At 36.6% G+C, this 24,229-nt stretch overlaps 1 protein-coding gene across 13 annotated transcripts in view; it reads left to right on the top strand.

Annotated features, from left to right (window-relative positions):
- LOC117227332 (uncharacterized) overlaps positions 1 to 24,229 on the top strand; it is a 410,549-nt gene that overhangs the window by 359,418 nt on the left and 26,902 nt on the right. Inside the window, exons 1-2 of one of the 13 annotated variants that reach the window (XM_033482469.2) lie at positions 14,509 to 15,167; positions 16,194 to 16,566. The exons of 6 other annotated variants lie outside the window; for them this stretch is intronic. In XM_033482469.2, the coding sequence (XP_033338360.2) occupies positions 16,512 to 16,566 (55 nt within the window). In that variant the 5' untranslated portion in view covers positions 14,509 to 15,167; positions 16,194 to 16,511. Of the gene's footprint in view, positions 1 to 14,508; positions 15,168 to 15,224; positions 16,080 to 16,193; positions 16,567 to 24,229 lie in introns of those variants that run through there. 6 more of the 13 variants (XM_076527443.1, XM_033482472.2, XM_033482470.2 and 3 more) reach the window with 6 other exon arrangements.

The raw sequence follows: 24,229 nt of genomic DNA on the forward strand, positions 1-24,229 counted from the left end.
CTGTAACTTTTTCAATTTTAACCCTTAGCACTCCGAACCATTCTGGACGTTGGCTACCAGCTACTCAGCGCCACATTTTGGCAGAAACGGGCATTTACAGACCCTCGTATTATTTAGTATGCTTTTGGAACTAATTAACATATTATAATCATATTGGACTTATATGAATTGGCTGAAATCGAGAAATTTGCAAAAAAATCAATATTTTATTTTTTATAATTTTGTTATTGTTTGTTTTATAATTTTATTTCGTTGTTGTAATCACTATCTAAGCGAACTCTTTCTCTCGTCGCCTTGTTGCTTGGACGATATCACTATCGCTGCTATCAAAACGATAGACTAATTGCAGAAGAAAACCTTCATTTGAGCTCATCTTCGCTACTACTTGTGTCATGAGACTCATTCGTGTTTGAACGTTTTGCCACTGTTCTAATAAAAAATATGAATAAATACATAGGTTGAAAATTTCTAATTCTTATTACTAACTCACAAGATGATATTTGCCAAAAAAACTTTTACCAAACAATTTATTTACCAAGAGAAGAATCACTTTTCCGATTTTCTCACTCGTTAGATCTATCTATACCGCTCGACGCTTCAAACCAGACCGAGTTCAGCTTTGAAAATCTTTTCCTCCAGATTTGATGATTATAAATCTCACTATACAGTGCGTGCTATGTTCGCATACCGATCTTTCTTCTACAAACTTGCCTTATCGCTCTTTTCAAATGGCGCCTTCGAAGTGCTCGGACCGTCGTGAGCACGCTTCTCACGTTCTCGTCAAAGCCCGCTGACATTTCTTGTATATATCTTAGTAATTTTACTATATTTTGATTTGATTTCTTGTGCCATTTCAAGAGAAAACTTCAGAGAAACATGCATGTCTCAAAATGTTTCGCTGAAATAACTGAATTCCCCGTAATCACTAAAAAACTTGAATGTCCCACGAGAGGGGACATCCGAGTGATATGCTAGAATTACGATGTCCCACGAGAGGGGACAGCGGAGTGCAATGGGTTAAGAATTCAGACGCAAGGTTTCGTAGACGTATTCTCGAGCCTACGCTCTTCAGAGAAATGTAAAATATATCGATTTTTTCAAGGATTCCCATTAGAATATTCTCTTATGTAACATTTCGCAAATAATTCGAAGAAGAAACTCGTTCCCGGCGCGACCGTCGAAACGAGAAAGAAACTGGCTCGGGTTCCGTGAAAAAAATTATTACCGTAGATTAGTCCACTCTGCCTTCTTGCGACAGACCTAAAGTGACTGTCATTATGCCTTGCGGTAGTGTTGCAGCCTGACTAACGAGCGCGCGCTGCACCATGCCCGTTGCTGTGTTATCGCACGGCGCAGCCTTAAAGTTCTTGCATTTAACCTACTTATACAGTTTCCTCGCGAGGAATATAGTCTCCAGCTCGCGACGATCTGTTTAATTGCAGGAAAAAATCCCTATTTACCGTGAATAGCCCCTTTTCCTGCTCGAGTTACCATACCGTCGTACACATTGGCAAACTTTTTCCGCTATTTACCGCGTGTTCCCGTTGAGCCAGCAATCCGAAGCTTTCCAAAAACTTTTCTTTTGTGGCCTTGGTCGCGTATTTTATTAACGATATCCACCAGAGTTCTTGCTTTATTCCTTTTTTAAATGACTTTTGTTTTACTATAGTCATTTTAAGCGTACCATTTGCATGCGGTTGGCTAACCTCGTGTTTCTTCGCGTGAATTTTTTACTGTTCAGATAAATGTTGCAAGTAGGCTAAAAATGATTCGAGACAATTTATTGATTATAAGTAGAAGTAGAGGTAGATAAATATAGAATAGTGCTATCTTTTTTAAGAATTTAATGAATATAGCGGAAGAACTTTTTAATATCTTTCGGTCGTGTTCGAGGTCTTTTTTAAATTTTTTACTCTTCGATATTGAGAATTGCTTGTAACGTTAGAATCTTCAAACTGAATGGCCATAAAAATCTTGTATTTTTATCTTCGTTCTATTAAATCCATTTCAAAAATGGTTATAAAAAAGATCTCTTGATTTTGTTTTGTTTGTAATTTCATTATAATAAATATTGAATACAATGAAATTGTTTAAATCGTTTGAGGCAAAAAATTAGGGGAATTGAAGTATGCACGTTTCGCGTAAACAGAAAGTCAAGTGAAGCCATTTATCAAGATAAACCAGCTTTAACTGGTTGTTTTAACGTTTAAAAATATTATTCTTCGAGGCTGTGTAAAAAATTCACAGACGAAGCAGATTCGCGAAAAATTTTCCAGCAGATTTGAAATAGACCATCGATTAAAAAAAAAACCCCGCCCTCTCTTCTCGGCGTTTCAAGGAAGATAATTCGTTTATTGCTCGAATCGTGACTAATTTCACAATAGACCGACGTTTTGTGACTTCTCCAGACGTTCGTGCCTGTTCCTTGACAGTGCGTGCACACGCAAGATCGGTCGGCGGCGGGGAGGGGGATGCATTTGTGTGCACACCAGACCTAATAAAACGAGACCGTTCGTGACGCAGGGCGGGGCTCATTAGTTAATTAAACAAACTGTGGGTCACGTGCACGCGATCGAAGGTTACAGGTTCTCTTTTGTTGACGCAGACTTCGTGCCTCGGTCAAGCATACGATTAACTTCGCCAACAATTTCACGTGCAGACGCACCGTCGAGGAAAAACACAATTAGAATCAGCATGAATATTCAATGGAAAGCAAAAGTGTACGGATGTCGGACACGACCGCACACGGATGGACGTGAAATTTCTCGTGTGCCGTTTTGGGACATCGGATAATCGTTTAGCATTATTTAATTGCTGCCCCGAAAGATTCAAGTCGACGAATATCCGTCACACGAAATGTCAAGTTTTTTAAAGCAACGCTTGGTATTCGATTGACCTTTACACGAGTTGTACTATTTAAAGAATAATTGCTCATGTTTCCTTCGTGTTCCCAACGCTTATTATCGGCAACTGGAATTTTTAGAAGCATATTTTCGCATTTCGAACTAATAAGTAAGTAACAGCGATTAATAGAAATGCTATATACATGCTATCGTTCTTGAGAGTTTACGCTCTCTGCCATCTCGTTGCATTAGTTGTTTTATTCGCTTCGAAACAATTTCATTAAAACAAGTACAGTAGCAATTATTGAAGTAGTAGCAATTACATTGATTGAATTCATTTAAATTCTTCACAATTTTTATAATAGTGTGTGTCTAATAAAGAAATATATTCAACAATTTCTAGTGGAAGCAGTTTTATGACTTTCATAATTATAAAATAAAAGATTTGAAACTGGTCATTTGACCGGCGGTGGTCGAATCATCCAATTAACATCCCCCAAAAAATTATAAATCGCTTGGCCCAATTATAAAAAATTTACTCCGTTTTAACCCTTAAATGCATGATTTTTTGTTTTGAATTTTAAAAAATCGTTTTTTATAGGAATGTAGTCGTAGGTTACGTAAAAAATAAATAAAAAAATCTAGGTAATAATATTGGGTATTTATTTTGAAAAAAAGTTGTATGTAGACTTTTGGCAACGATATGCGTTTATTATTAAAATTATTGTAGACGTAAACAAATGGTCACGTATTTATATTATCTATTAGTATAGGAATTTTCACATTATTTATAAATGAAATGCAGCAAAGCGATTGCGATTTTTGTTGCGACACGAAGCAACCTTGCATTCGATGCACTCGGTCCGTGAAAATCCTTTGCAACCTGGAAGTTATCACCCACCGCATTCAAATGTCAAAAAACATACAACTTACTCGCCAAAAGTAATGTCAAGTCTTTTATTTCACACACGGTCTATCGTCTATTGTTATCAACGTGTGTTCGGAAACGCGCATACTCAGGTTTTTGAATAAAATTAGGTGGAACTGAAATGCAGACAATTGGCAACAATATGCATTTAAGGGTTAAAAGGTGTACGAATGCTTCGTGCACCGACTGTACTGTCTCGCTAATTGAACCGAGAAATTCTGTCGTCTCAACTTATTATTTGTTTTATCCACTTCGAAACAATTTCATTAAAACAAGTATAACGATTCGCTAACTGTGCAAAGAAACTCCGCTTTAAAATGCAAGTGACAACAATTGTTCATAATTTTCATTCACGAAAGTGTTCCTGAATGTGCCAATCAATGAAACCAAGTGCACGTTGGGCCTATTGTTATCGGAATTAAACGGAACAATAAATTCATCCGAATTATCGCGGCGTTTGTTTGCACCCCAACCATAGTTTCGAAGGTAATAAGAGGAATCAGATAATAGAGAGTCGGCGAAATAACGGCGGCCCGTATTTCCTCGAGAATTCTAATACCGTAGAGAGGTTGCAGGAGCTTCACAGAGCGATGGAATAATTCATCAACGAGAAAAAAAATATCCTTTTATTCGGTTTCGAGTGACAGAGTCCTCGCCTGAAGCACGCTCGACTCGACCGTACGATTGTTCAACAGACATTGTTTGTTGTACCCGAGGCTCATTTAAATACACTTTAATACACACATACACACACACATACGCACACAAACACACTTATAGATCCTCCCGATTATGAGAACGAATTTAGCATACGGCGAGTTTTCCTACAATAAAAGAAATTCTACGCAGGTCATTTTGGAAAAATTAATAGACCCTCGCAACAATATAATTTACAAACACCGGAATTCATTTATTCCATCAATGATTGAAACATCGTTTCGGAGAAACGTACACAAAACATTGTTCCAATTAAAAGAATGATGTCACGATTCGAAAAATTCGCGCGTAAACATCAGAACGTTCAAAAGAACACGCGTGTCAGACATTTCGGGGACGCGTTCTGTTCGGTTGGCAACTAAGTAATTGCCGATTTGTTCAATGAAATAAAAAATTTCTTTTTATTTGGAACAACAGAACCGGTTGCGATTTAACCGATCTATTCAGCACATTATTGGCTATAGTCTGCCTCTAGTTGACGCAGGCGGCAGCCTTCTGTGAAAATTGTCTTTATGTAGACTTTTTAAAAATGGTAAACGCATCGACCACAATCGGGGAGAGAACGGAAGTGAGCAATGGGCATGAATTCTTCAGTAGCAACATCTAATTTATTATATCCTTTTGAGGTTTCACAGTTTCATTCGAACTAAAAAAAGGAAAAAAGAAAATTCATGCTACCATTTAAAAAGTTTTCTATCGAATACAACGGTAATTTTCGGTACTTTGTTCTATGTCCAGGTCGACCGGAATTAATGTGCATCATGCTGTGAAAACATATTACACTTTATCGAATGGAATAGTATAGTAGAATAATATACAATAGAATAATAATATAGTAGCATAACATTTTAAATTGTATAATTATATCAGATACGAAAAAGATACGCATTATTGCAACGAACGAATCGCTTAAAAGACAAATGGAAGATCGCAGAAATTGTGATCAAAAAATATCATAAATAATTATGATCGAGAACTCGTAACGGTTTGCCATAAACGATGAGAAGGAATATAACGATGCGAACGTTCACGTGGAAGTGTATTCAACGAAATATCCGTAAAAATAAACGCTATTAAAATATTACGTTAGTAATTGGTGTCCTGATGGAAAATGACACCTTTACGATTGACCAATTCTGGTCGCATTTCCTTGACCGCTGCATTCAATTTGTCCAGTTGCTAACATTCACGGATAATAAAAAATAACATAATAATAATAATAATAATTTTATAATATAACATTTACTGATATCATAAAAATGGGAGTGAGAGACATCTATAACTGAAATCGGCAATTACTTAGTTGCCAACCCAATAAATTCGCAGTATCGAAATTTCCTCGATGATCGAACGTTGTTGCACAATTTGCCGGCCGAATAAGCTCGTTCGATGGTAGGTAACATGGAATATTTTTTGTGAACATAATTCGATCGCGATCGACGTTACGCTTATTTCCGCGTGTCATCGACACGAGTCGAAGCTACACGGTGTCGCGGGATCGTGAAAAAAAATGCCGAACGTCCGCAAGAAACGTTTGGGTAATTAGACACCGTGGAGCGCGAAACCGGCGCCGTAATTTCGCAAGCTTGCAAATGCCGGAACTCGCAGGCGAATTTTTCGATCCGATGAAATGAAACCGATGCGCGCGGTTTCGGTCGCCGTGTAGGCGAACAACTGTCCGTTAAGGCGAATCGCGGGGACCGGTTTTTCCTTCGCAATTGGATAAATATGACGCAGCTGCCGGCGTCGGATTCATTGGCAATAAAAGGCACGGCAAAGGTTAGCCGAGGCTCTCATTAACACTCGTCGGAACGCGCGAAATATTCGAAGCCGTGGCCACGGTGTTTTTTTCCTTTCCTGTTCCTTTATTTCGCCTCACGGATAGAAGGGGGGCAGAGGGCGACGACGCCTCGGGAGCCGACAGTCCGATCCGTCCGGCTCGCCAGCCCGGTTAATTAATTTACTAATTATCGCCGTTTAATTGGTAGACCGTGAAATGCTCGAGTATTCACCGGGAACGGGAGGACGCGCTTTAATATTCGCGACTGCGTCGAAAAGAGGTCTTCTTGCCTCGAGAATAAAACGGGAGCACCGGGTAACGTTGATCCTATTATTATTCCTCGAAACGAGGCTTCGCGTTAATTAGTTTCACCACTGCAACGGCGAACTGCGCGACTGTGACGCTCGCTCGATTGTGACTCAATCGTTCGCAGGATACCGTTTTGTTTGCACGATTTATCGCAGTTTCTTTTTTCTTTTTTCATTTCTTTTTTCGTCTGCATCGCGCGGAGAAAAATATTGATTAGTGTCGATTATTGTTGCGTTTAACGCACGAAACTGGGTTAAGCGTCCGAACGATAACGAAGATTAAATTTCTTGGAATAATAGATGCTCGTTCCCGTTCGCAAGTGGACTGCGGATTTTCGTGCATCGCTGTTCGTACAATATCTTCGTCGTGCAAGAACTATGTATTATTTCTACAGTACGGAATTAATGAAGGAAGCATAATTCCATTTAAGTCTGTTGCAAAGCTTGCGATAGAGCTTCATGCGCAGATCGCAGATATTCGTGTCTTCGTTGCACGCTTGAAATAATATTCGAGTAACGTGTGTATTAAGCAAAATTATGTTATCTTCGTCAAACTTCTAGATTGCTATGCGAAATTTCATTCTCCATTCTGGCTTTTACTGGAAATAATTATTGAAAATTATGCGAGACGGTTCATCAAAGAGTCTTCGCAGATTTTGTTTCTATTCTTTGCAGTTGTTGTTCGAGAATACTCCTACGAAAACAATAATAGTTCTCGATTAGTTCGCGCGAGAAAGGTTTCACTGTGTTTTATTGCGATCATCTGGTCAATGAGATTCTTTCATGCCAGTAAGGAAAGTGGAGAGAAATGGTGAAGCAATGGCGTCCGACAATTTTATCGAATTCTGCTACGCAGAAGCGGAACTGTGAGACGTAAACTGACAACGTAATCAGTGCAATATAAGCGCATCGCGAGGAACACAATAAAATGTTCGAAGGAAATTAATGATATCGGCAACTATTGGCACAGAATCGACTGATCGTTACATCACACGCGGGTTACGGGGTCAGACGCAATTGTTTCCACTGACGCCACTGTCACGGAAAATTGTTGTTTTCGTCAGCGAATGGAAATAAAATATTAGGCATCAATGAGGGGCTAGACCAGTGATCTATGCGGTTCAATTAATCTAGTCTATTGCGCTATCGCGCTATCGTGCTTTGCATATTCGCATAATTACCGAGGGTGAACGAACCTGCTGCTCCGTTCGTGGCGGAGCGCGTGGAAAAAATGTACACGACTACGACGACGAACGTTTAAGAAACCAAAAGATATGTGCGCATTCGGAATATGGACGATTTTTTCTCGACAAAGTCTGGAAACCACCCTGAGAACATGTGGTCGAAGGTAATAATTTTGGAAACGTTAGCGAGATACAGGACATTTGGACGAAAGAAAGAAATGTAGGATTAAATTTGGTTTTAAGCAGGAAACTGTTTGAAACTGTTAAAATTTTCAGTTTGTTCCGATGTGAGTGTTATCTTTTTTTTACTTTTAACTTTTCTGTTTTAAGAGGACGGTTATAAATCCACTGGAATTTTTATTCCATATATTTATGCATGAACAGAAAGTTTGTACTTTTACGGGAAGAAGAAGAATATTCTGCTTTGAAAGAGTTAAAGTTGCCTAAAGTGCCTAATTTACCTTTTTAATTTACCTTAAATAAACGCATAAAAATCTCGACTTGCTAGCTCATCTACATGTATCATCAAAGTTTATATTTTACCTTAAAATCTTCCTTCAGAATGTTTATCAATCAAATATCAAATAACTGTTAAAATTGAACTATTATAAGTTAACTTTTAAAAGCTAACTTGATACAGAAAATGGAATGATTCAAAAGTTGGAAGCTTTCTAAACATGTTGCACAATATACTGTAATACTTATATTAATATATTTCTAAATAACTTATATTTATATATTTACAGTTAAATTACAGTTAAATTCAAGCCCTGATTTTAAGTAATATTTGCAAATAGCTTAAAAGATTCTGCCAATAATAAACGCACGATCTAATAGTATACTTCAATAATGGAAGTATTATGTCAATATGATTGATCGTGAATAGCAGAGGTAACAAATGAAATTACAACAAAAACATGTCGCCATCACTTTTGCCCTCTCTTCATTGAATATATCGTTACACCACTGCATTCGAACGAATACAATTACTTTTATCATCAGTATTTGTATACAGTTTTTCATTCAGCTCGATATTAATAATTGCTATTCTAATTAATAATTGCAAACCTTTTAGTGTACACGAAGCAAGCAGATAATGCAGGATCGTCACAATGCAAACGAAACATCATTCTGAAGAGCTCGCCTGAAGGCATTACGCGAGAATTATATATAAAAAGCTTATCGAATCGTTACGATTATTTACCTTAATGAGGATACTGCAATTACATTGTACATGCAAATTGTGACACAGTTATTGAAGAAGCAGGATGCAAGGTCTTGAAGCGAATCTTGGTTATTTAAGTCTCGATAGAGTGCCGGAATAAATAACGACCCAACGGTGAACGCTGAATAAACAAGTTAATATTCATAGCTTCGGAAAGTGAATCTCTATTCATTTATGGCATTTATGAAAAGAAAGTTCCTGTCGAACCGAGTATCCTATATCTTCTTCTTCTTTCCTTAAGTTAAAACTAATTAGTTTTAATGCACAATTTTCCGGATGACTAATCATGTCATGGATCGATGATCCATCGGCGAAGCTATTAATAAAAATATAATAATAATAAACAGGTATTGCTACTATTGCTTCGACATTAAACTGTAACAAAATTTTCTCAATTTCATTGCAACTCGTATACATATTTTCTATGCAACTCGAACGTTCATTAGTTACAGCATTTGAAATTGTTGTAACTGCCGACTTTGATATATTTATAACAAAAATGAGTATGCCGAATATGCAACAGTCAAACTTTGGAAGACTTTGAAACTACTATGAACTGTTTCAACGATGTTCCGATAACAACAGTAGGTCTTCAAAAATAAAATCGAACTGATAGAAACGAGAAAAATACTGTTTATTTATAGCGAAAATGCATTCTCATCGAGAACCAATTCGAAATATGGATGGCTTCGTGCAAATTTCGTGAAAATACGACGAATGTGTGAGTCTTGGTGCGTTCGAAATTAATCGAAGATAATGAAAATTGGTAATTTAAGATGGTCGGATGATTAATAATAACAACAACAATTTATAATGAACATAATCCGCAGCTGTTTTATATTAGTTTATAAAAGTAACAATAGAACATTTATTCTGATTTTTAACAAGTATTATTGTTACATTTGCCGTAAGTAACGTATCAATTGAATAAATAACTCATATAAATGAGCCGTTTATTTTGAAAGTGGCATAAGTCACTTTCTCAAAAAAATCGAGTTAATGGTAACACTAATTACAATTGAACGGTATTTTTTCATTTTAAAAAAATTTCCAATAAATAAGTTGAGAACTATTGAGATTTGTTCGAGAGAAGTTTTGCTAATTAACGGTATAACAAACATGTTTACTTTGAAAGTGGCGTAAGTCGCTGTACTCGGGAAATTAATTGCGGGGCTTAGTGTAAAAGAAATAGAAACGTGTGATAAGTGTGTGTGAAGTATTGTTTTGAATTATTTTCAGTATTTTTAAGAAAGTTGTGATCACTGGACTTATTTTTATAAGTGCGAAAGAATAGTGCAGTTTTGTAAATTATATTATAGTGATGTGGCGGCTACCTCCAGACCCGCCAGCAGATGGCTATAAAATGTTTTATAAACTAACTTTAGATGAAAAAGATGAATTTCTAACTTTGGATTTGTCACCAAAAAGAGGAAGACCTACGCGTTGTTCACAAATAGAAATGGATCCGTTATACGCTGAATCTCGTCCTGTTTCTTCAGCAAAATACAAAGACACGATGGACTTGCTTAATTATATACCCCCAATATACCACAGTTATTTGAAAAATTTGAAACAAAACACGATTTCCGAGGACTTAATCACTCCTATTGATGACGAAAATTAAATTGAACTGATGTATTTTCATATAAATTTGTATTTTATGAATATTAAAATAAGAAATACTTAAATCAAACCTTTATATTAAATATGTTCATGGTATAAATTATTATTATATATGTAATTTATTCAACAATTTTAGTAAATCACTGTCCTTTCAAAACATCGCTTCGGTAAAATACGTCGGACAAAATTAATATATGTCAGTCTTTTTTCTAAACTATTTATTTTGAAAGTGGCTTAAGTCACTTTACCGTAATGAAAAGTGGTGATTTTTTAATGTTTATACGAAATTATTTATACTGAGAAAAATATCAGTATCCTGAGACAATAAATACAAGTAAATCTGCATATTTTTAAACGTGTTAAAACGCAAACCCTTAAATATATCGACTTAAAAACAAAGTGTCACTTTCAAAATAAACGGCTCAAATGTATCTTTACGATATGAATATAATCGTAAATTACAAAATTAGTGACCCATCATTTTCACGAGATCCGTAAATCTAGTGTTAACATTTACAACAAATTGAAGTCATTCAGCCCAGTTTTTAAATAATAATCGCGGGGCAGTATAGTATTATATCGTTACGGGTCGCACGAGTCTTCGATTATTCGAACGAACGTCAAAACGCGAAGATTCCCGTGAAACACGAAGAAGAAGAAGAACCCCGAATGAGTCCGCGAGATTCTGATAACCATATCGGTCGGCATTAATCACCGCCTCCCCGGTATCCTCCGTTGTTCCCGACGTGTTTGACACGCTTGACTCGCTCCGGCGACACGAATTACAACGCGAATTAGTTGTAAGCCCGGGGAGAACGATCCACGAGGCGTTGAACGGCGTCGATTGTAATTTATCAAATCGCCGTTGGCGCCCACACTTCAATCAATACGAATCCTCTGGCCGTGGTCCCTGAACTCTCTTGTTGGCCGTCTTGCCATCGCTCCTTCTCGTCGCCAGCCACCACGAAAATTTTGCTTTATATTTAGCACTGGCTCTCTCGGCTCTCTCTTCTTCACGCTGCCTTTACTCTCCGTAGATGGTCTCATACTCTCGACTGGCTTTATTTAACAGTATTCCTTTATTTTCATAGCCTTTCGCTGTTTATATTGGCTATTTTATTTTTATTTTGCATGCGATCTTAATCCTCGCGCAGTCCGAGACTTTTTATTGTGCGTTAAGGTCTATTTCTTGGATTTTTGGTCGATGTGCAGTTTCATAGGGGAATTTTCGAGTAATTTTAGAGTTTTCTGTACGTTTAATCCTTAATTGAAGGATCCTTAATAATCCTTAATTGAATCCTAATAATCCTTAATTAAATCCTTAATTTAATTCATGTTATTTCTATATTTATTTGTATTATTCTGTTTTCCATATTATTTTTGTTCGTGTGTCAAAAAATTGGTGCAAGTTAACAGGTGGTATGACGAAACGTAACTCCATTTCACTGTCAAATATTTTGTGGGTCGAAATTCCTTGGTTTACTGTTTGAATAAAATAACTGCATTTTCGCAAATACAATTAAATACAAGTTATAATTAATAAAGCAGATACAAATGAAATCTAGCACTATACGCGATTAGGTAACTGTTTTATTTTTTCCGAACACTTATTAATAAACTTTGTATAAAACTGCCCCCAAAATATCCACTGGTAAAGACCAATTAAAAATACTTGGAAAAATATTGGTAATACTTAATGAAATACTCTTGTTCGAGTGAAATAATATTTCAAGATTTATTCGGCGTCGTAGAGATAGGTACATGTATCGAAAATAGTTCTTTATGTGGTGGTAAAGAAAATTATTAATTGGAATAGTATATTTTTAAAATCGGTTCGAAATAATTATTTGAAATAATATTTCATCTGTCTAAATTTCTATTAATTATTTGTTACTTCATTTAGAAAAGTATGAACACATTGTTCCGAAAAATATTAATGTAACTGGAACATCTAACATCCGTTTGCTTCCAACAATGCACATGTCTCAAATGCAAGTATAAACGCAATAATATCCAAACGTTTCGTTTCGCGTGAAAAAAGAAACTATTGATTTGAACGAAGCATTTCGGAGTCTTGTCGTAAAATCTATATCCTAAATATTTATTAAATATTTGTAACATCAATTAAGTATTAGGTCTACCGGAAAGTTCTGTCCGTTTTTCAATTGAAATATAACACAATTTTCATGCATTTAATAATATTTTTATTGTAGAATATACTTTCCATCGTTACTTATGACTTCTTGCCAGCGCGATGGCAACTTGTAAATGCCATTTTTAAAAAATGATTTATTTTTAGAGCCGAAGAACTCAACCAGTGCTTGGTTGACATCAGCTTCGGTTTTGAATTGTTTTTCCTGTAAAAAGTTTTGCAAAGGGAGAAACAAGTGATAATCGGAGGGTGCTAGGTCTGGGGAGTATGGTGGATGCGACAGAAATGGCAAGCTTTGCTCTGCGATTTTCCGATGAGTCGCCAAAGCAGCATGTGGTCTGGCATTATCATCGGTAGTCATGTTTTCACGATCGCGTCTCGCTTAATAATGACACGAGACATCTTTGTTTCAGTTTATTTAGGAGAGTACACGCGTGTAAATGCAATGATAAAGAGAGATAGTCGTATATGTCTCAAATCAACATGTGCATATGGATTGAAACTTGAAGCGACACTATCGGACAGAACTTTTCGGTAGACCTAACATTTAGTTGCATAGCTCTACGTTTCCGCAGAATAATCTCGTCATCGCTATTACTATTTCGGTCGCACTCTTCAAAATTTTCTAAATAGTCACCATCATGCACACCGTCTTCAGAATCAGTAATAGAATTACAATCGTCGCTGGATATATCGGACAAATCGTCTGCGTGACCTTCCAGTAAACTCGATACACAAATTAGTGGTATTTCTTGACATTATTCAAGGGAGCTTAATTTTCTTGAAATTGAAATTATTATGAAAATAGCAAACAGTGTTCTGCAAGCTCAAGATGTATGTATACACACTAAATCCTGCAACATGCGAGTTTGATCTAATATTTTGTAATACTTAGCAATTGTTGTCAGAACAGACAATTTTCAGAGAAAAGTGATAATAGAAAAACTCGTGAGCGGTCGTCCATGTGTTCAAATCTAACACTAATCTAGCAAATTATTAATAATATTAACACGTTCCGTGCCACGTGTACCATCGATGGTACACGCTTGCATGTTTACTTAGTGAACTGAACAACTTGTTTACAAGAAATTTAGAACCGAAGAATCAATTTCCACCGCAAGAATGGGCGTTGATAAGTTTTTGTTACGTTGTTATGTGTACGAGAATTAATAATTGCACGTAATACATCAAGTTTTAGTAAAATATCAAAGTGTGAAGATTCGAGTAAAAAGAGCTCGGCACGGAACGTGTTAACCAATATTTTAACGAGTATCTCATACGTATTACAAACGAATGACTATATCGAACGAAGCGTACGTAGTAACACAGTCGTGAGAGAGAAGTAGTATTCGAAAATATTTGTATTTCTCAAGTTCAAATATTCGTACACCCGTGTCGTCCGATCGCGATTCCAGCAAAACCAGTTATATTTGTCCGAGGATCTCTGCGCCAGCAAAGGGTTAAAATCGGCATGCAAATCTCCGGCGCGGCTTTCTCGCCGCTATCACCTGTTTTCTCCGGGGCCCGGCCGAGAGGTGTCTTTGACTCGGCGACGGCGTGAAATAGTTTTTAACGGTAATTGCTGGCCAATGGACGTTTGCGTAAGCCCCTTTGCACGTCCAATTCCGCTCGGCGGCGCGGCGCGGAGTTAAAGGCACACGCAGGATCACCTACACGCAAGCGTGGAGCGCGTCCGCGCGGAAAACTCTCGAGGCAAGAGGCAAGTGTATTCACCTTAAGGCTTAAAGCCTTTAGTCGAGCGCCGCTCTACGCGCCGTGAACATGTGAGGTCGCGTCGCGAGTCGCGTCGCCGTCTTTGCCTAATCGCTTATTTTTCACGTTTTTTTCGGAGCTGCCGGCTCCGATCCCGCCGGATATCGATCCTCGCACGCGAGATCTACGCCCCGATACCTCTCACGGTGATAGCGAAATCTGGAACGTCGGTTTAGTTTCGCGCACCAAGTTCCGCGCATTCCTCGAGTGATTAAGAGCTTCTGTTGTCCTTCGCCGCTTGTAAACCGTTTCAGCCGTAACACGTTTAATGTGCCTTTTTATCGTTGAACTCGTGCACAGCACACTGTTGCGCGAAAATATCGGGCCAGTTCGTGCGCGAACTTCTTGCAGAAAAGGAGAAGATAGAAGACAGGTTCTTGATTTATGGTTTCTGTTTTATTGCCGCTGCGCCGAATGCGAGTGTACAGAGAAGTGCCGCGAGACATAGAGAGATAATACCGAGGGAACCGAGTGAATTGTTTGTTTCGAGAACATTTCGATTCTTTCGGTCCCGATTTATTCGTTCCCGTTGAATCGTTCTCTCAACTCGTTAAAAGTCTCGCGACGTTTTCCATCAAGGTTTCAGCATTTGTTCGTCGAACGAGCTACGCGTAAACTGCGACTTACAAATTGAGTACGAACTTCTGTGACTTTAGTCATTGTTCCGGTAGTAATTGTTATACGGTTGTTTCTTGCGTCAAATTATTAGGCGAACTCCCTCTGAGCAGGATAATGGAGTTTTATATTCCGTTACGAGTTCGTGAATTTATGTACTTATTGTATCGTGTCTTTGTCTGGCACCGCGAGAACATAAAAAAGTTTCATAACATTGAAGTATTTTATTTAGTCCAACGAAAATCGATTAGTTTTTATGCATTCTTACGTTTCGCGAATCTTAATCGAATTAGAAAACTATAATATAGATCGGCGTAGAAATTAATTTTCGAAATTGAGCGATACGGCGGTCAAAGTGTTAAACCATGAATTTTTGTGGACGTTCTCCGCGTTATTTGCGAAACTGGCATTACGCAGAAAGAACGACTGTTAATTAAAATGTTCAGAATCGCCGCAGGCGCGACTCATTTTGCCTTTATTAAAACCGAAACGTGATATTCTATCAACGCCGTCTACAAATTGACGGTTTTCTCGATCGCACGGTGTAATTAGACTTTCACTTCGATCATTGTTTAACCGTATTTACATATTCGTAATGGATTATTAACCGGCGTCATCGCATTTCAGAAATTCCACAGAAGAATTTCGTTCGCACGACTGAATTGAATATTGAGAATCAACTCCGAAAACTCCGCGAAGTTAACGCAATTTTCAATGAGTGAAACTAGAAAATTAAAATTTATTTTATTTATTTTCCGCACTCGAAACATCCTCGTTCGAGTATCGCTACAATGAATATCAATGTTGAGAACTCGACTAAAAATTGCTGTCATCCATGCGTGGGCGAGGAAATATTACTTTCTCAGATCTCTAAATTCATCGTTACGCTAATCTATTATGACTTCCCGATTCCATCGAGAATTCGTAAACGGTAATAATGCTAACAATAAAATAATTGACGTCGTTTTCCAATTTTAATTCGATTAAATAAGATACTTCGACTGTGTGTGTGTGTGTAACTGCTCACGTTTTGTTCGCGTGCCAGTGAACGCGTTAAGAAGCTCCGATTCAAAGTTCAAGGAAAGAAATCGAAAGTTACAAAATGTGATCATCCTCGAGCCATAGATAGGTACATTAAAGTCCCGGTTGCTGTTACAGTGGCCGTGTGTAAAATACGCAACACAGTGGACTGTTTACAAACAGTGATTAGCCGCCGAATGCTTTGTATCGTCGCGTCGGTCCGCGGCGAGCCGCCGCGATGCTCGTGTTATTAAAATTAATATCGGTTCGATGCTGTTGACATACCGATGCCAGGTGACTCCTCGATCGGCGTCGATCTACGTACCCACCAGGTGATCCGAAGATGCTAGGGAATTTCGGCAGCAACCAGAGCATCCTCGGTTTTCTGTCCAACAAAGGTACGTCGACCCCGCTCCCCATTAATTCACGCGCCGATTGTTACGGCAGATGAGTCCCGGCGAAGTTAAGTCATACGTCCACGCGTTCGCCAGCCGAGATAACTCCGCTTAGAAAGCAGATAGAAAGCGATCCCCGGCGTCGTTGTTCCAGGACAACGAATTCTAGCCGCGAAATCCGCTTTCGTCCCCGATAACCGACCGTTTTGTTTTCGTTTTCTACATTTTTTCTTTCGATCTCTCTCTCTCTCTCTCTCTCTCCAGCTCGTTTTTCGTTTTAGCCGTTCTGCCGGCGCGCATAATTTTCAACGCATCGCTGGCCGTTTAGTTCTGCTTTCATCGAGGCGAATTATCGCCGTCCGATTATCCTGCGAGGACCGGACGAATTGTTGCATTGAGTTTCCGCTCGGCGTGGACGCCGGAGTTTCGTGCCAATGCGCGCCGTGCAGCGATTTAGAACGAGAGGCTGACCGCGGAAATCTCTTAATTTCAATAATTCTGCTGTTAGGCAACTTTTCGCGGTTTCGTGCGTGTAAGTTCCCGAGGCTCGTCATTTTGACTATTATTTATTTATCACAATAATTAGTATTTATAGATATAATATATAATGTAATATAATATAATATAATATAATATAATATAATATAATATGACATAATATAATATAATATAATATAATATAATATAATATAATATAATATAATATAATATAATATAATATAATATAATATAATATAATATAATATAATATGACATAATATAATATAATATAATATAATATAATATAATATAATATAATATAATATAATATAATATAATATGACATAATATAATATAATATAATATAATATTAATAGAATAATGTATACACTGAAGTATTGCTTTTTGCATCATACTAATTTTCAACCTTAATAATTCGGTTTCTACTTCAAATATTTGAAATTTCTAAAGAGAACAATTATAAATAAAACGATGATTTTTAGCATTGTTTCAATGCTTAAAGACCGTTTTATATATATATGTCGCTAAATTCGTCTTGGCATCACCTGTGACGCTGTTCGGTAAACAAATATACAGCGACAATTAAAAAATCAATCAAAATTAATCGTTTCCACGGTGCAAAGTGAAACTTGTGAAATGGCCCATGTTCGAACGCTTTTTCTAACTGCAGCGTTTAGAAAATATCATTGATTGCATCGTTCTTAACTGCGACGAACGTTTACAAAGTGACACACATCCGATAAAAGCCGCGACGAGAAAGTTAATTTTTCAGCAAATGAACAGTTAATTCCTTCGATTGACACCATTGTGCGCGTCACCGACGCGTATTCTCGCTTATTTTTCTCCTCTCGATATTCGTACGGATTAGCACACGCGTGCCGGAAAGCAAGAAGAAAGGGACAGCTTTTGCTTTTAGAATTCGCTGGCTGCTGGCTCCCCGCGCACGCTAATTGATTGTTGAATGGTCACGGTGCGCGTGTTCTTTTTTTTTCTTTTTTTTTTTTTTACCGCGGCGCGTCTTGAACGTTGAGCTGCTTATATCGTGTAATGACTCAGCATGCGCGATACAATGACACCGTAACTAGAAAGTGGTCGAATCGATTTAACGTTCGTTCCGTTGATAAATTTAACGAGTTTCATTTCTGGATACGCGACCTGGGACAATTTGATAATCATTGATCTCCTCGGTCTCGGACAAATCTCTGCGGTGAGATTATTTTTACCGTTTGAACCTTTTAAAATATTCGTTCGCATCAAGAAATCCATTGTCATTTCCGAGGAAACACTATTTCAGGCATTTTCGCTGAAAATATAAGGTATAATGAATAATATAAATATAAATATACAATAATATATATAAAAAAATATATATAATATAATATAATATATAATAATATAATAAATAAATAAATATAATAATATAATAAATAGATAAATATAATAATATAATAAATAAATAAATATAATAATATAATTAATAAATAAATATAATAATATAATAAATAGATAAATATAATAATATAATAAATAAATAAATATAATAATATAATTAATAAATAAATATAATATATAATAAAATATAAATATATAATGAAGTTTATGCAAAATAAAATATATTGCTAAATAGATTGCCATATTTGTTTCAACAATTTGAAGTCACTCATAGTTACGAGTGCTTTTAATAAATATGTAGTGCTCTTTTATATTCGTTGCAAATACGATTAGACTGCGGATCTCTATGCATTCACGATATGCATAGCTCACTAAAATGCAATAAAACGTGTAATTTAACAAGGTCAAACAGCATTCTCATCTTTTTCTTCGCGACTTCTTCTTTTACACGACAAAGGAAAATGTTCCTTAATTCTAATTTTTGTAAAATTACGTTCCTAAAATGAGAAACCGCGGATCTTTATTGATCTAATAATTACCATCGTTACCATTCGTTTCGCTTACGTTCTTCGCGAAATATTCGACGTGTTCGACTGAAACAGAATCATAAGGTCTGCGAAATCGTACCCCGTTACATTTGAGCCGTTTATTTTGAAACTGGCATAAGTCACTTTTTTGTTTTTTAATGAAAAGATACTGTTCAATTGTAATTAGTGTTACCAATAACTCGATTTTTTTGAAAAAGTGACTTATGCCGCTTTCAAAATAAACGGCGATCCGTGAAATCTAACAGAAAATACCATTCCGCGATCGCACGTCGGAGACGTGCGACGCTGGCGAACGCATTATAAGTTAAGCTAATTTAACGCTGCACAGGATGATTCAGTGGCACTCGTTGCACGTACCCGGCCACCAAGATGGCCGACGCGGCGCGGCGCGGCGAGGACCAGCCATAATGGGCATTATATTGTAGATTCAACGGACGTTCAGGGCGTTCGGTTCTGAACCCCCGACAAAAATTTCCTAGTTTCTTCGCGGCACGCACTCCCACGCGCTACTACGGATCAGCGAAACGTGTCGTATCGTCGAAAACGATCGACGCCACGAGCGAACGTGGTTGGGCACCGAAGCCAGCTCCTCGGCACACCATCGTGTCACGCGTCCCTGTGTCAGCCGTGGATCCTTCTGGGAATACAAATTGAACGTTTCCCAAGGCGTCCTGTGTCGGGCACCATGAAACGGTGGCCGCGCGGCTAACGGTAATCTATGGTGTATCCGCGAGTTACGACAGTTGTTGCGGTGTTATTCCACCGATTCGGACGTGGAAAGTGCACGCGGCCGTAGGCGTCCGTCACGGTTTCATTTTCATCCGCGTCGAAACTTGGAAGCCGATCCATTGAATAACTTGTTTGCTCGTAAATTCCCATTAGAGTATTCCCGCGGGGTTTGTGCTTTCCATGCGCGCCGCTGTGTTTCGCGGCTCTGAAGAATGAAGACGTTTCTATCCCGCGATATTGCGACCGATCCTTACGGTGGTACACCTTGCTGGAACTTCGACGAATATTTCTGTTTGATGTTATTGGAAATGGGTAGATAAATAAAAGTAAAACGCAGTGAATTAAACTTGTCCCTTTTAGTTTATTAATTTGATGTACGAGGAAGGACCGTCTTTACTCTCCTGATTGCTCCAGGAAGACTATTCACAAAGACGAAACCAAAAACGTCACCTAAAGACAAAGAGCACTCTTTTCTATATACATATGAAATCATTGTTTATCTAATGGTACTCTGGCGAGACTCTCGGCGTCGATTCGTTTTTGTAACTTATATGCTAGAAGGAAAAACTTCTGAGTATTCAAAAGAGAGAAAATAATCCAATAGATGTGTTGAGAGATCCTGGCTTTTCTGCAGGTTTTTTTTTACAGATTATGATCCTATGTATTGGATTGGCAACTAAGTAACTGTCGATTTCAGTTATGGATGTCTCTCACTCCCATTTTTATGATATCCGTAAATGTTATATTATAAAATTATTATTATTATTATGTTATTTTTTCATCGTGAATGTTGACAACTGGACAAATTTAATGCAGCGGTCAAGGAAAACCGACCAGAATTGGTCAATCGTAAAGGTGTGATTTTCCAGCAGGACGATGCTAGGCCGCACACGTCTTTGTCCACTCGGCAAAAATTGATGGATATTGCTTGGGAATTGATGTTACATCCACCATATAGCCCCGATCTCGCGCCATCGGATTACCGCTTATTTCGATCCCTGGACAACTCCCTTCGTGGTAAAACTTTGAATGATGATGACGCTGTAAAATCTCACTTAACCCCTTAATGCACAATTTAAAAAAAAAAAACCGACCAAAAAAAATCAATTTTTTTTATCTAAGAAAATACATATTTGGACCTTAATTTCAATAAATATGTAAAAAAAATGCAAAAATTACTAGAAATTCAATAAAAATAGTGGATAAATAATTATAGTGAATATTGAATCGCATTGCAGATCGAATTTTGTACCCATCGTACTGTTTTTCAATTACCAGTTACTATTTTGAAGGGGAAGGAGGAGACGAAAAAAAAAACTGAAAAATATTTAATTTTACCTAAATTTGTAATAATATAATAATAATATTTATTAGCTGAAAAATATATAATAAACTAAAACTATTCAAAATTTTCTTTTGTATGGTAAATTTCAAAACAAGGTGCAGCACATAGCCCAACATTCCTTATTTCATCATTAGAAAACATACCTTTTATACACTAAAAATCCAATTTACTCTCTATAAAAATACACCATAAAACAAAAACGTTTTTATATGTTGACATTAATAATATTTGTAAAAAATAAAAAACAATTGTCTTTGAAGAAATTCACTTCGATAACGTCTACTTTACTTCACGACTTGCTCACGAATAATACACTAAATGTTCATAAGTGCCATCCTAAAAGTGCATATTTTATTCCTGAATAAGCAAAAAATAGAAAGAGATCGGAGATAACTGGAGAGTCATAAATAAATTAGTCATGACAAAACTCACAAAAGTGCCAACGCTAATTAGATACGCAATAATGGATATAGATAGATAGAAACAATTACCAGGTCAGAGATGCTTATAAGTGTCACCCTAAAAGGCCATATTTTATAATCCCAAATAAACAAACTTTACAGCTTACAATACAGAATTACACGATGAATATCAATAAATTGAATGTTTTCCTTGGTTTTTATTAAGTTATTTTTACTGCCCGGATATATTCGAATCTGAACATTTTAGCGACATAAGTTGCGACGCCGACCATATATATACGGGTCTGCACATTTTGGTCGGTTTTGCACGCCCGTGTTAATACGTTTCTGCGCGTTAAGGGGTTAACTCAGTTTTTGGCCGAAAAGGATCAGACTTTCTACGAGCGTGGAATTTTCAAGTTGTCAGAAAGATGGCAAAAGATCGTCGAACAAAATGGAAAATACATTGCAGATTAAACTTCGTTCCAAGCAAAAAAAAATTTTGTATTTCATTGAACAAATCGGCAATTACTTAGTTGCCAATCCAATAGCTGCAATGATCGCAATAGCTGCAATGAACTGTGCATAGAAGTGAAGATCTTGAATCTTGAATGATTTGAACGATATCTTTCAAACGATGATTAAAAATTCTGTGTCGCTGATCAGTTTTTTTGAAGACAAATGACGACAAGTTCTATCTATTGTGTCTCCATAGTTTTAGATACAGTAAAGAAATGAAATTTTACTTCGATTTAAAAGAACGCTGATCGAAATCTTCAGAACGTGTCCACGCATTTACGACAAACAAAACAAACAAACAGAAGATCGAATGCAGAATTGTGAAAACATTTGGAAAGTTTAAAAATACCTTTGGAAAGTAAAAAATACCATTACTGTCGACTTGTTAAAATAATTAAGCGAAGAAAGTAATGTCTACGTAGCTCTCGTATCTTTTAATTAGTACAGTTTTTATTTCGCATAAAAATCCGCAATCTAGTCGTAAAATGGGCAAGATCTTAAAGACGAGCAGTTTTATGACAAGGAGGACTAAACATATGCTATTTTTGTGATTCCACGGATTTAGCCTCTTTCACATTTATTTCGCTGAAAAATTCATGGTCTACGAATTATTTTACTGTACACGTGTGGCTCCTAATTGCTTTCACTTTCAGGTTAGTAGCAATGGTCTGTCATAACTGGATTGCAGATATTTATGCAAAATAAAAATGTTTTGCATCAATTGCAATAAATAGGAACTCAATGGCAGCTCCATTCTTTCTGTAATCTTACTGCTTAAGGGATGGTTATTTTGTGTCCATGTGAGAAAAAGTGCTATAAATATTATTGTTCCTGTTCCTGATATTTATTTATACTATAAATGTACGTACCCGGAAAAATAAAATATAAAAAATTGATAAAAGGACAGAAATATTATTAGAACATTTTATTAACTATATATTATCATATATTAATTAAATAATTATATATTATTATTATTATATTAATAATATTAATTATATAATTCTATATATTATTACTATTATATTAACAATATTAACTACATATTATTATATATTAATTATACAATTATATATTATTATTATATTAATAATATTAAGATATTATTATTATTATTATTATTACAGCAGAAATACATGTTTAAAATCCTGTGGACATTTTTTTATCCTTTCTTAAGCGCGACACTCACAGTTTACATTTTCGTCCATTTGTCGCTCTTTGTCGTTCTAATCAAAGTAAATGCAGTTCGCTGCACCCTGAAAATTGTAATTCTTTTTTTACCTACAATCATCTCGCATAGAATTAATTCAACGTTTGAGTGTTTTACGTCTTCGTTCGCTGTTACTGTAGAACAGCCTGCAAGCGCACAAGGCGTTAAACGCGTTTTTCTCAAGGTGATAATTTTTCAAATAGGTACAGTGACTTCTGAGAATCTGCTGAACAGAACCGGTTGCGATTTAACCAATCTATTCAGCACATTATTGGCTATAGTCTGCCTCTAGTTGACGCAGGCGGCAGCCTTCTGTGAAAATTGTCTTTATGTAGACTTTTTAAAAATGGTAAACGCATCGACCACAATCGGGGAGAGAACGGAAGTGAGCAATGGGCATGAATTCTTCAGTAGCAACATCTAATTTATTATATCCTTTTGAGGTTTCACAGTTTCATTCGAACTAAAAAAAAAGAAAAGAAAATTCATGCTGCCATTTAAAAAGTTTTCTATCGAATACAACGGTAATTTTCGGTACTTTGTTCTATGTCCAGATCGACCGGAATTAATGTGCATCATGCTGTGAAAACATATTACACTTTATCGAATGGAATAGTATAGTAGAATAATATATAATAGAATATTAATATAGTAGCATAACATTCTAAATTGTATAATTATATCAGATACGAAAAAGATACGCATTATTGCAACGAACGAATCGCTTAAAAGACAAATGGAAGATCGCAGAAATTGTGATCAAAAAATATCATAAATAATTATGATCGAGAACTCATAACGGTCTGACATAAACGATGAAAAGGAAGATAACGATGCGAACGTTCACGTGGAAGTGTATTCAACGAAATATCCGTAAAAATAAACGCTATTAAAATATTACGTTAGTAATTGGTGGCCATAGTCATCAGATTTTCCGTACGCTCGGTCAAAGAGCGTTTCATCGTCAGAGTTTGTAGCCGGCGTCAACGATTACCGAGCAAATGACGAAGTCTTGATGGAA

This window comes from Megalopta genalis, unplaced genomic scaffold, assembly GCF_051020955.1.
Source record: "Megalopta genalis isolate 19385.01 unplaced genomic scaffold, iyMegGena1_principal scaffold0020, whole genome shotgun sequence".
NCBI classification, from domain to species: domain Eukaryota; kingdom Metazoa; phylum Arthropoda; class Insecta; order Hymenoptera; family Halictidae; genus Megalopta; species Megalopta genalis.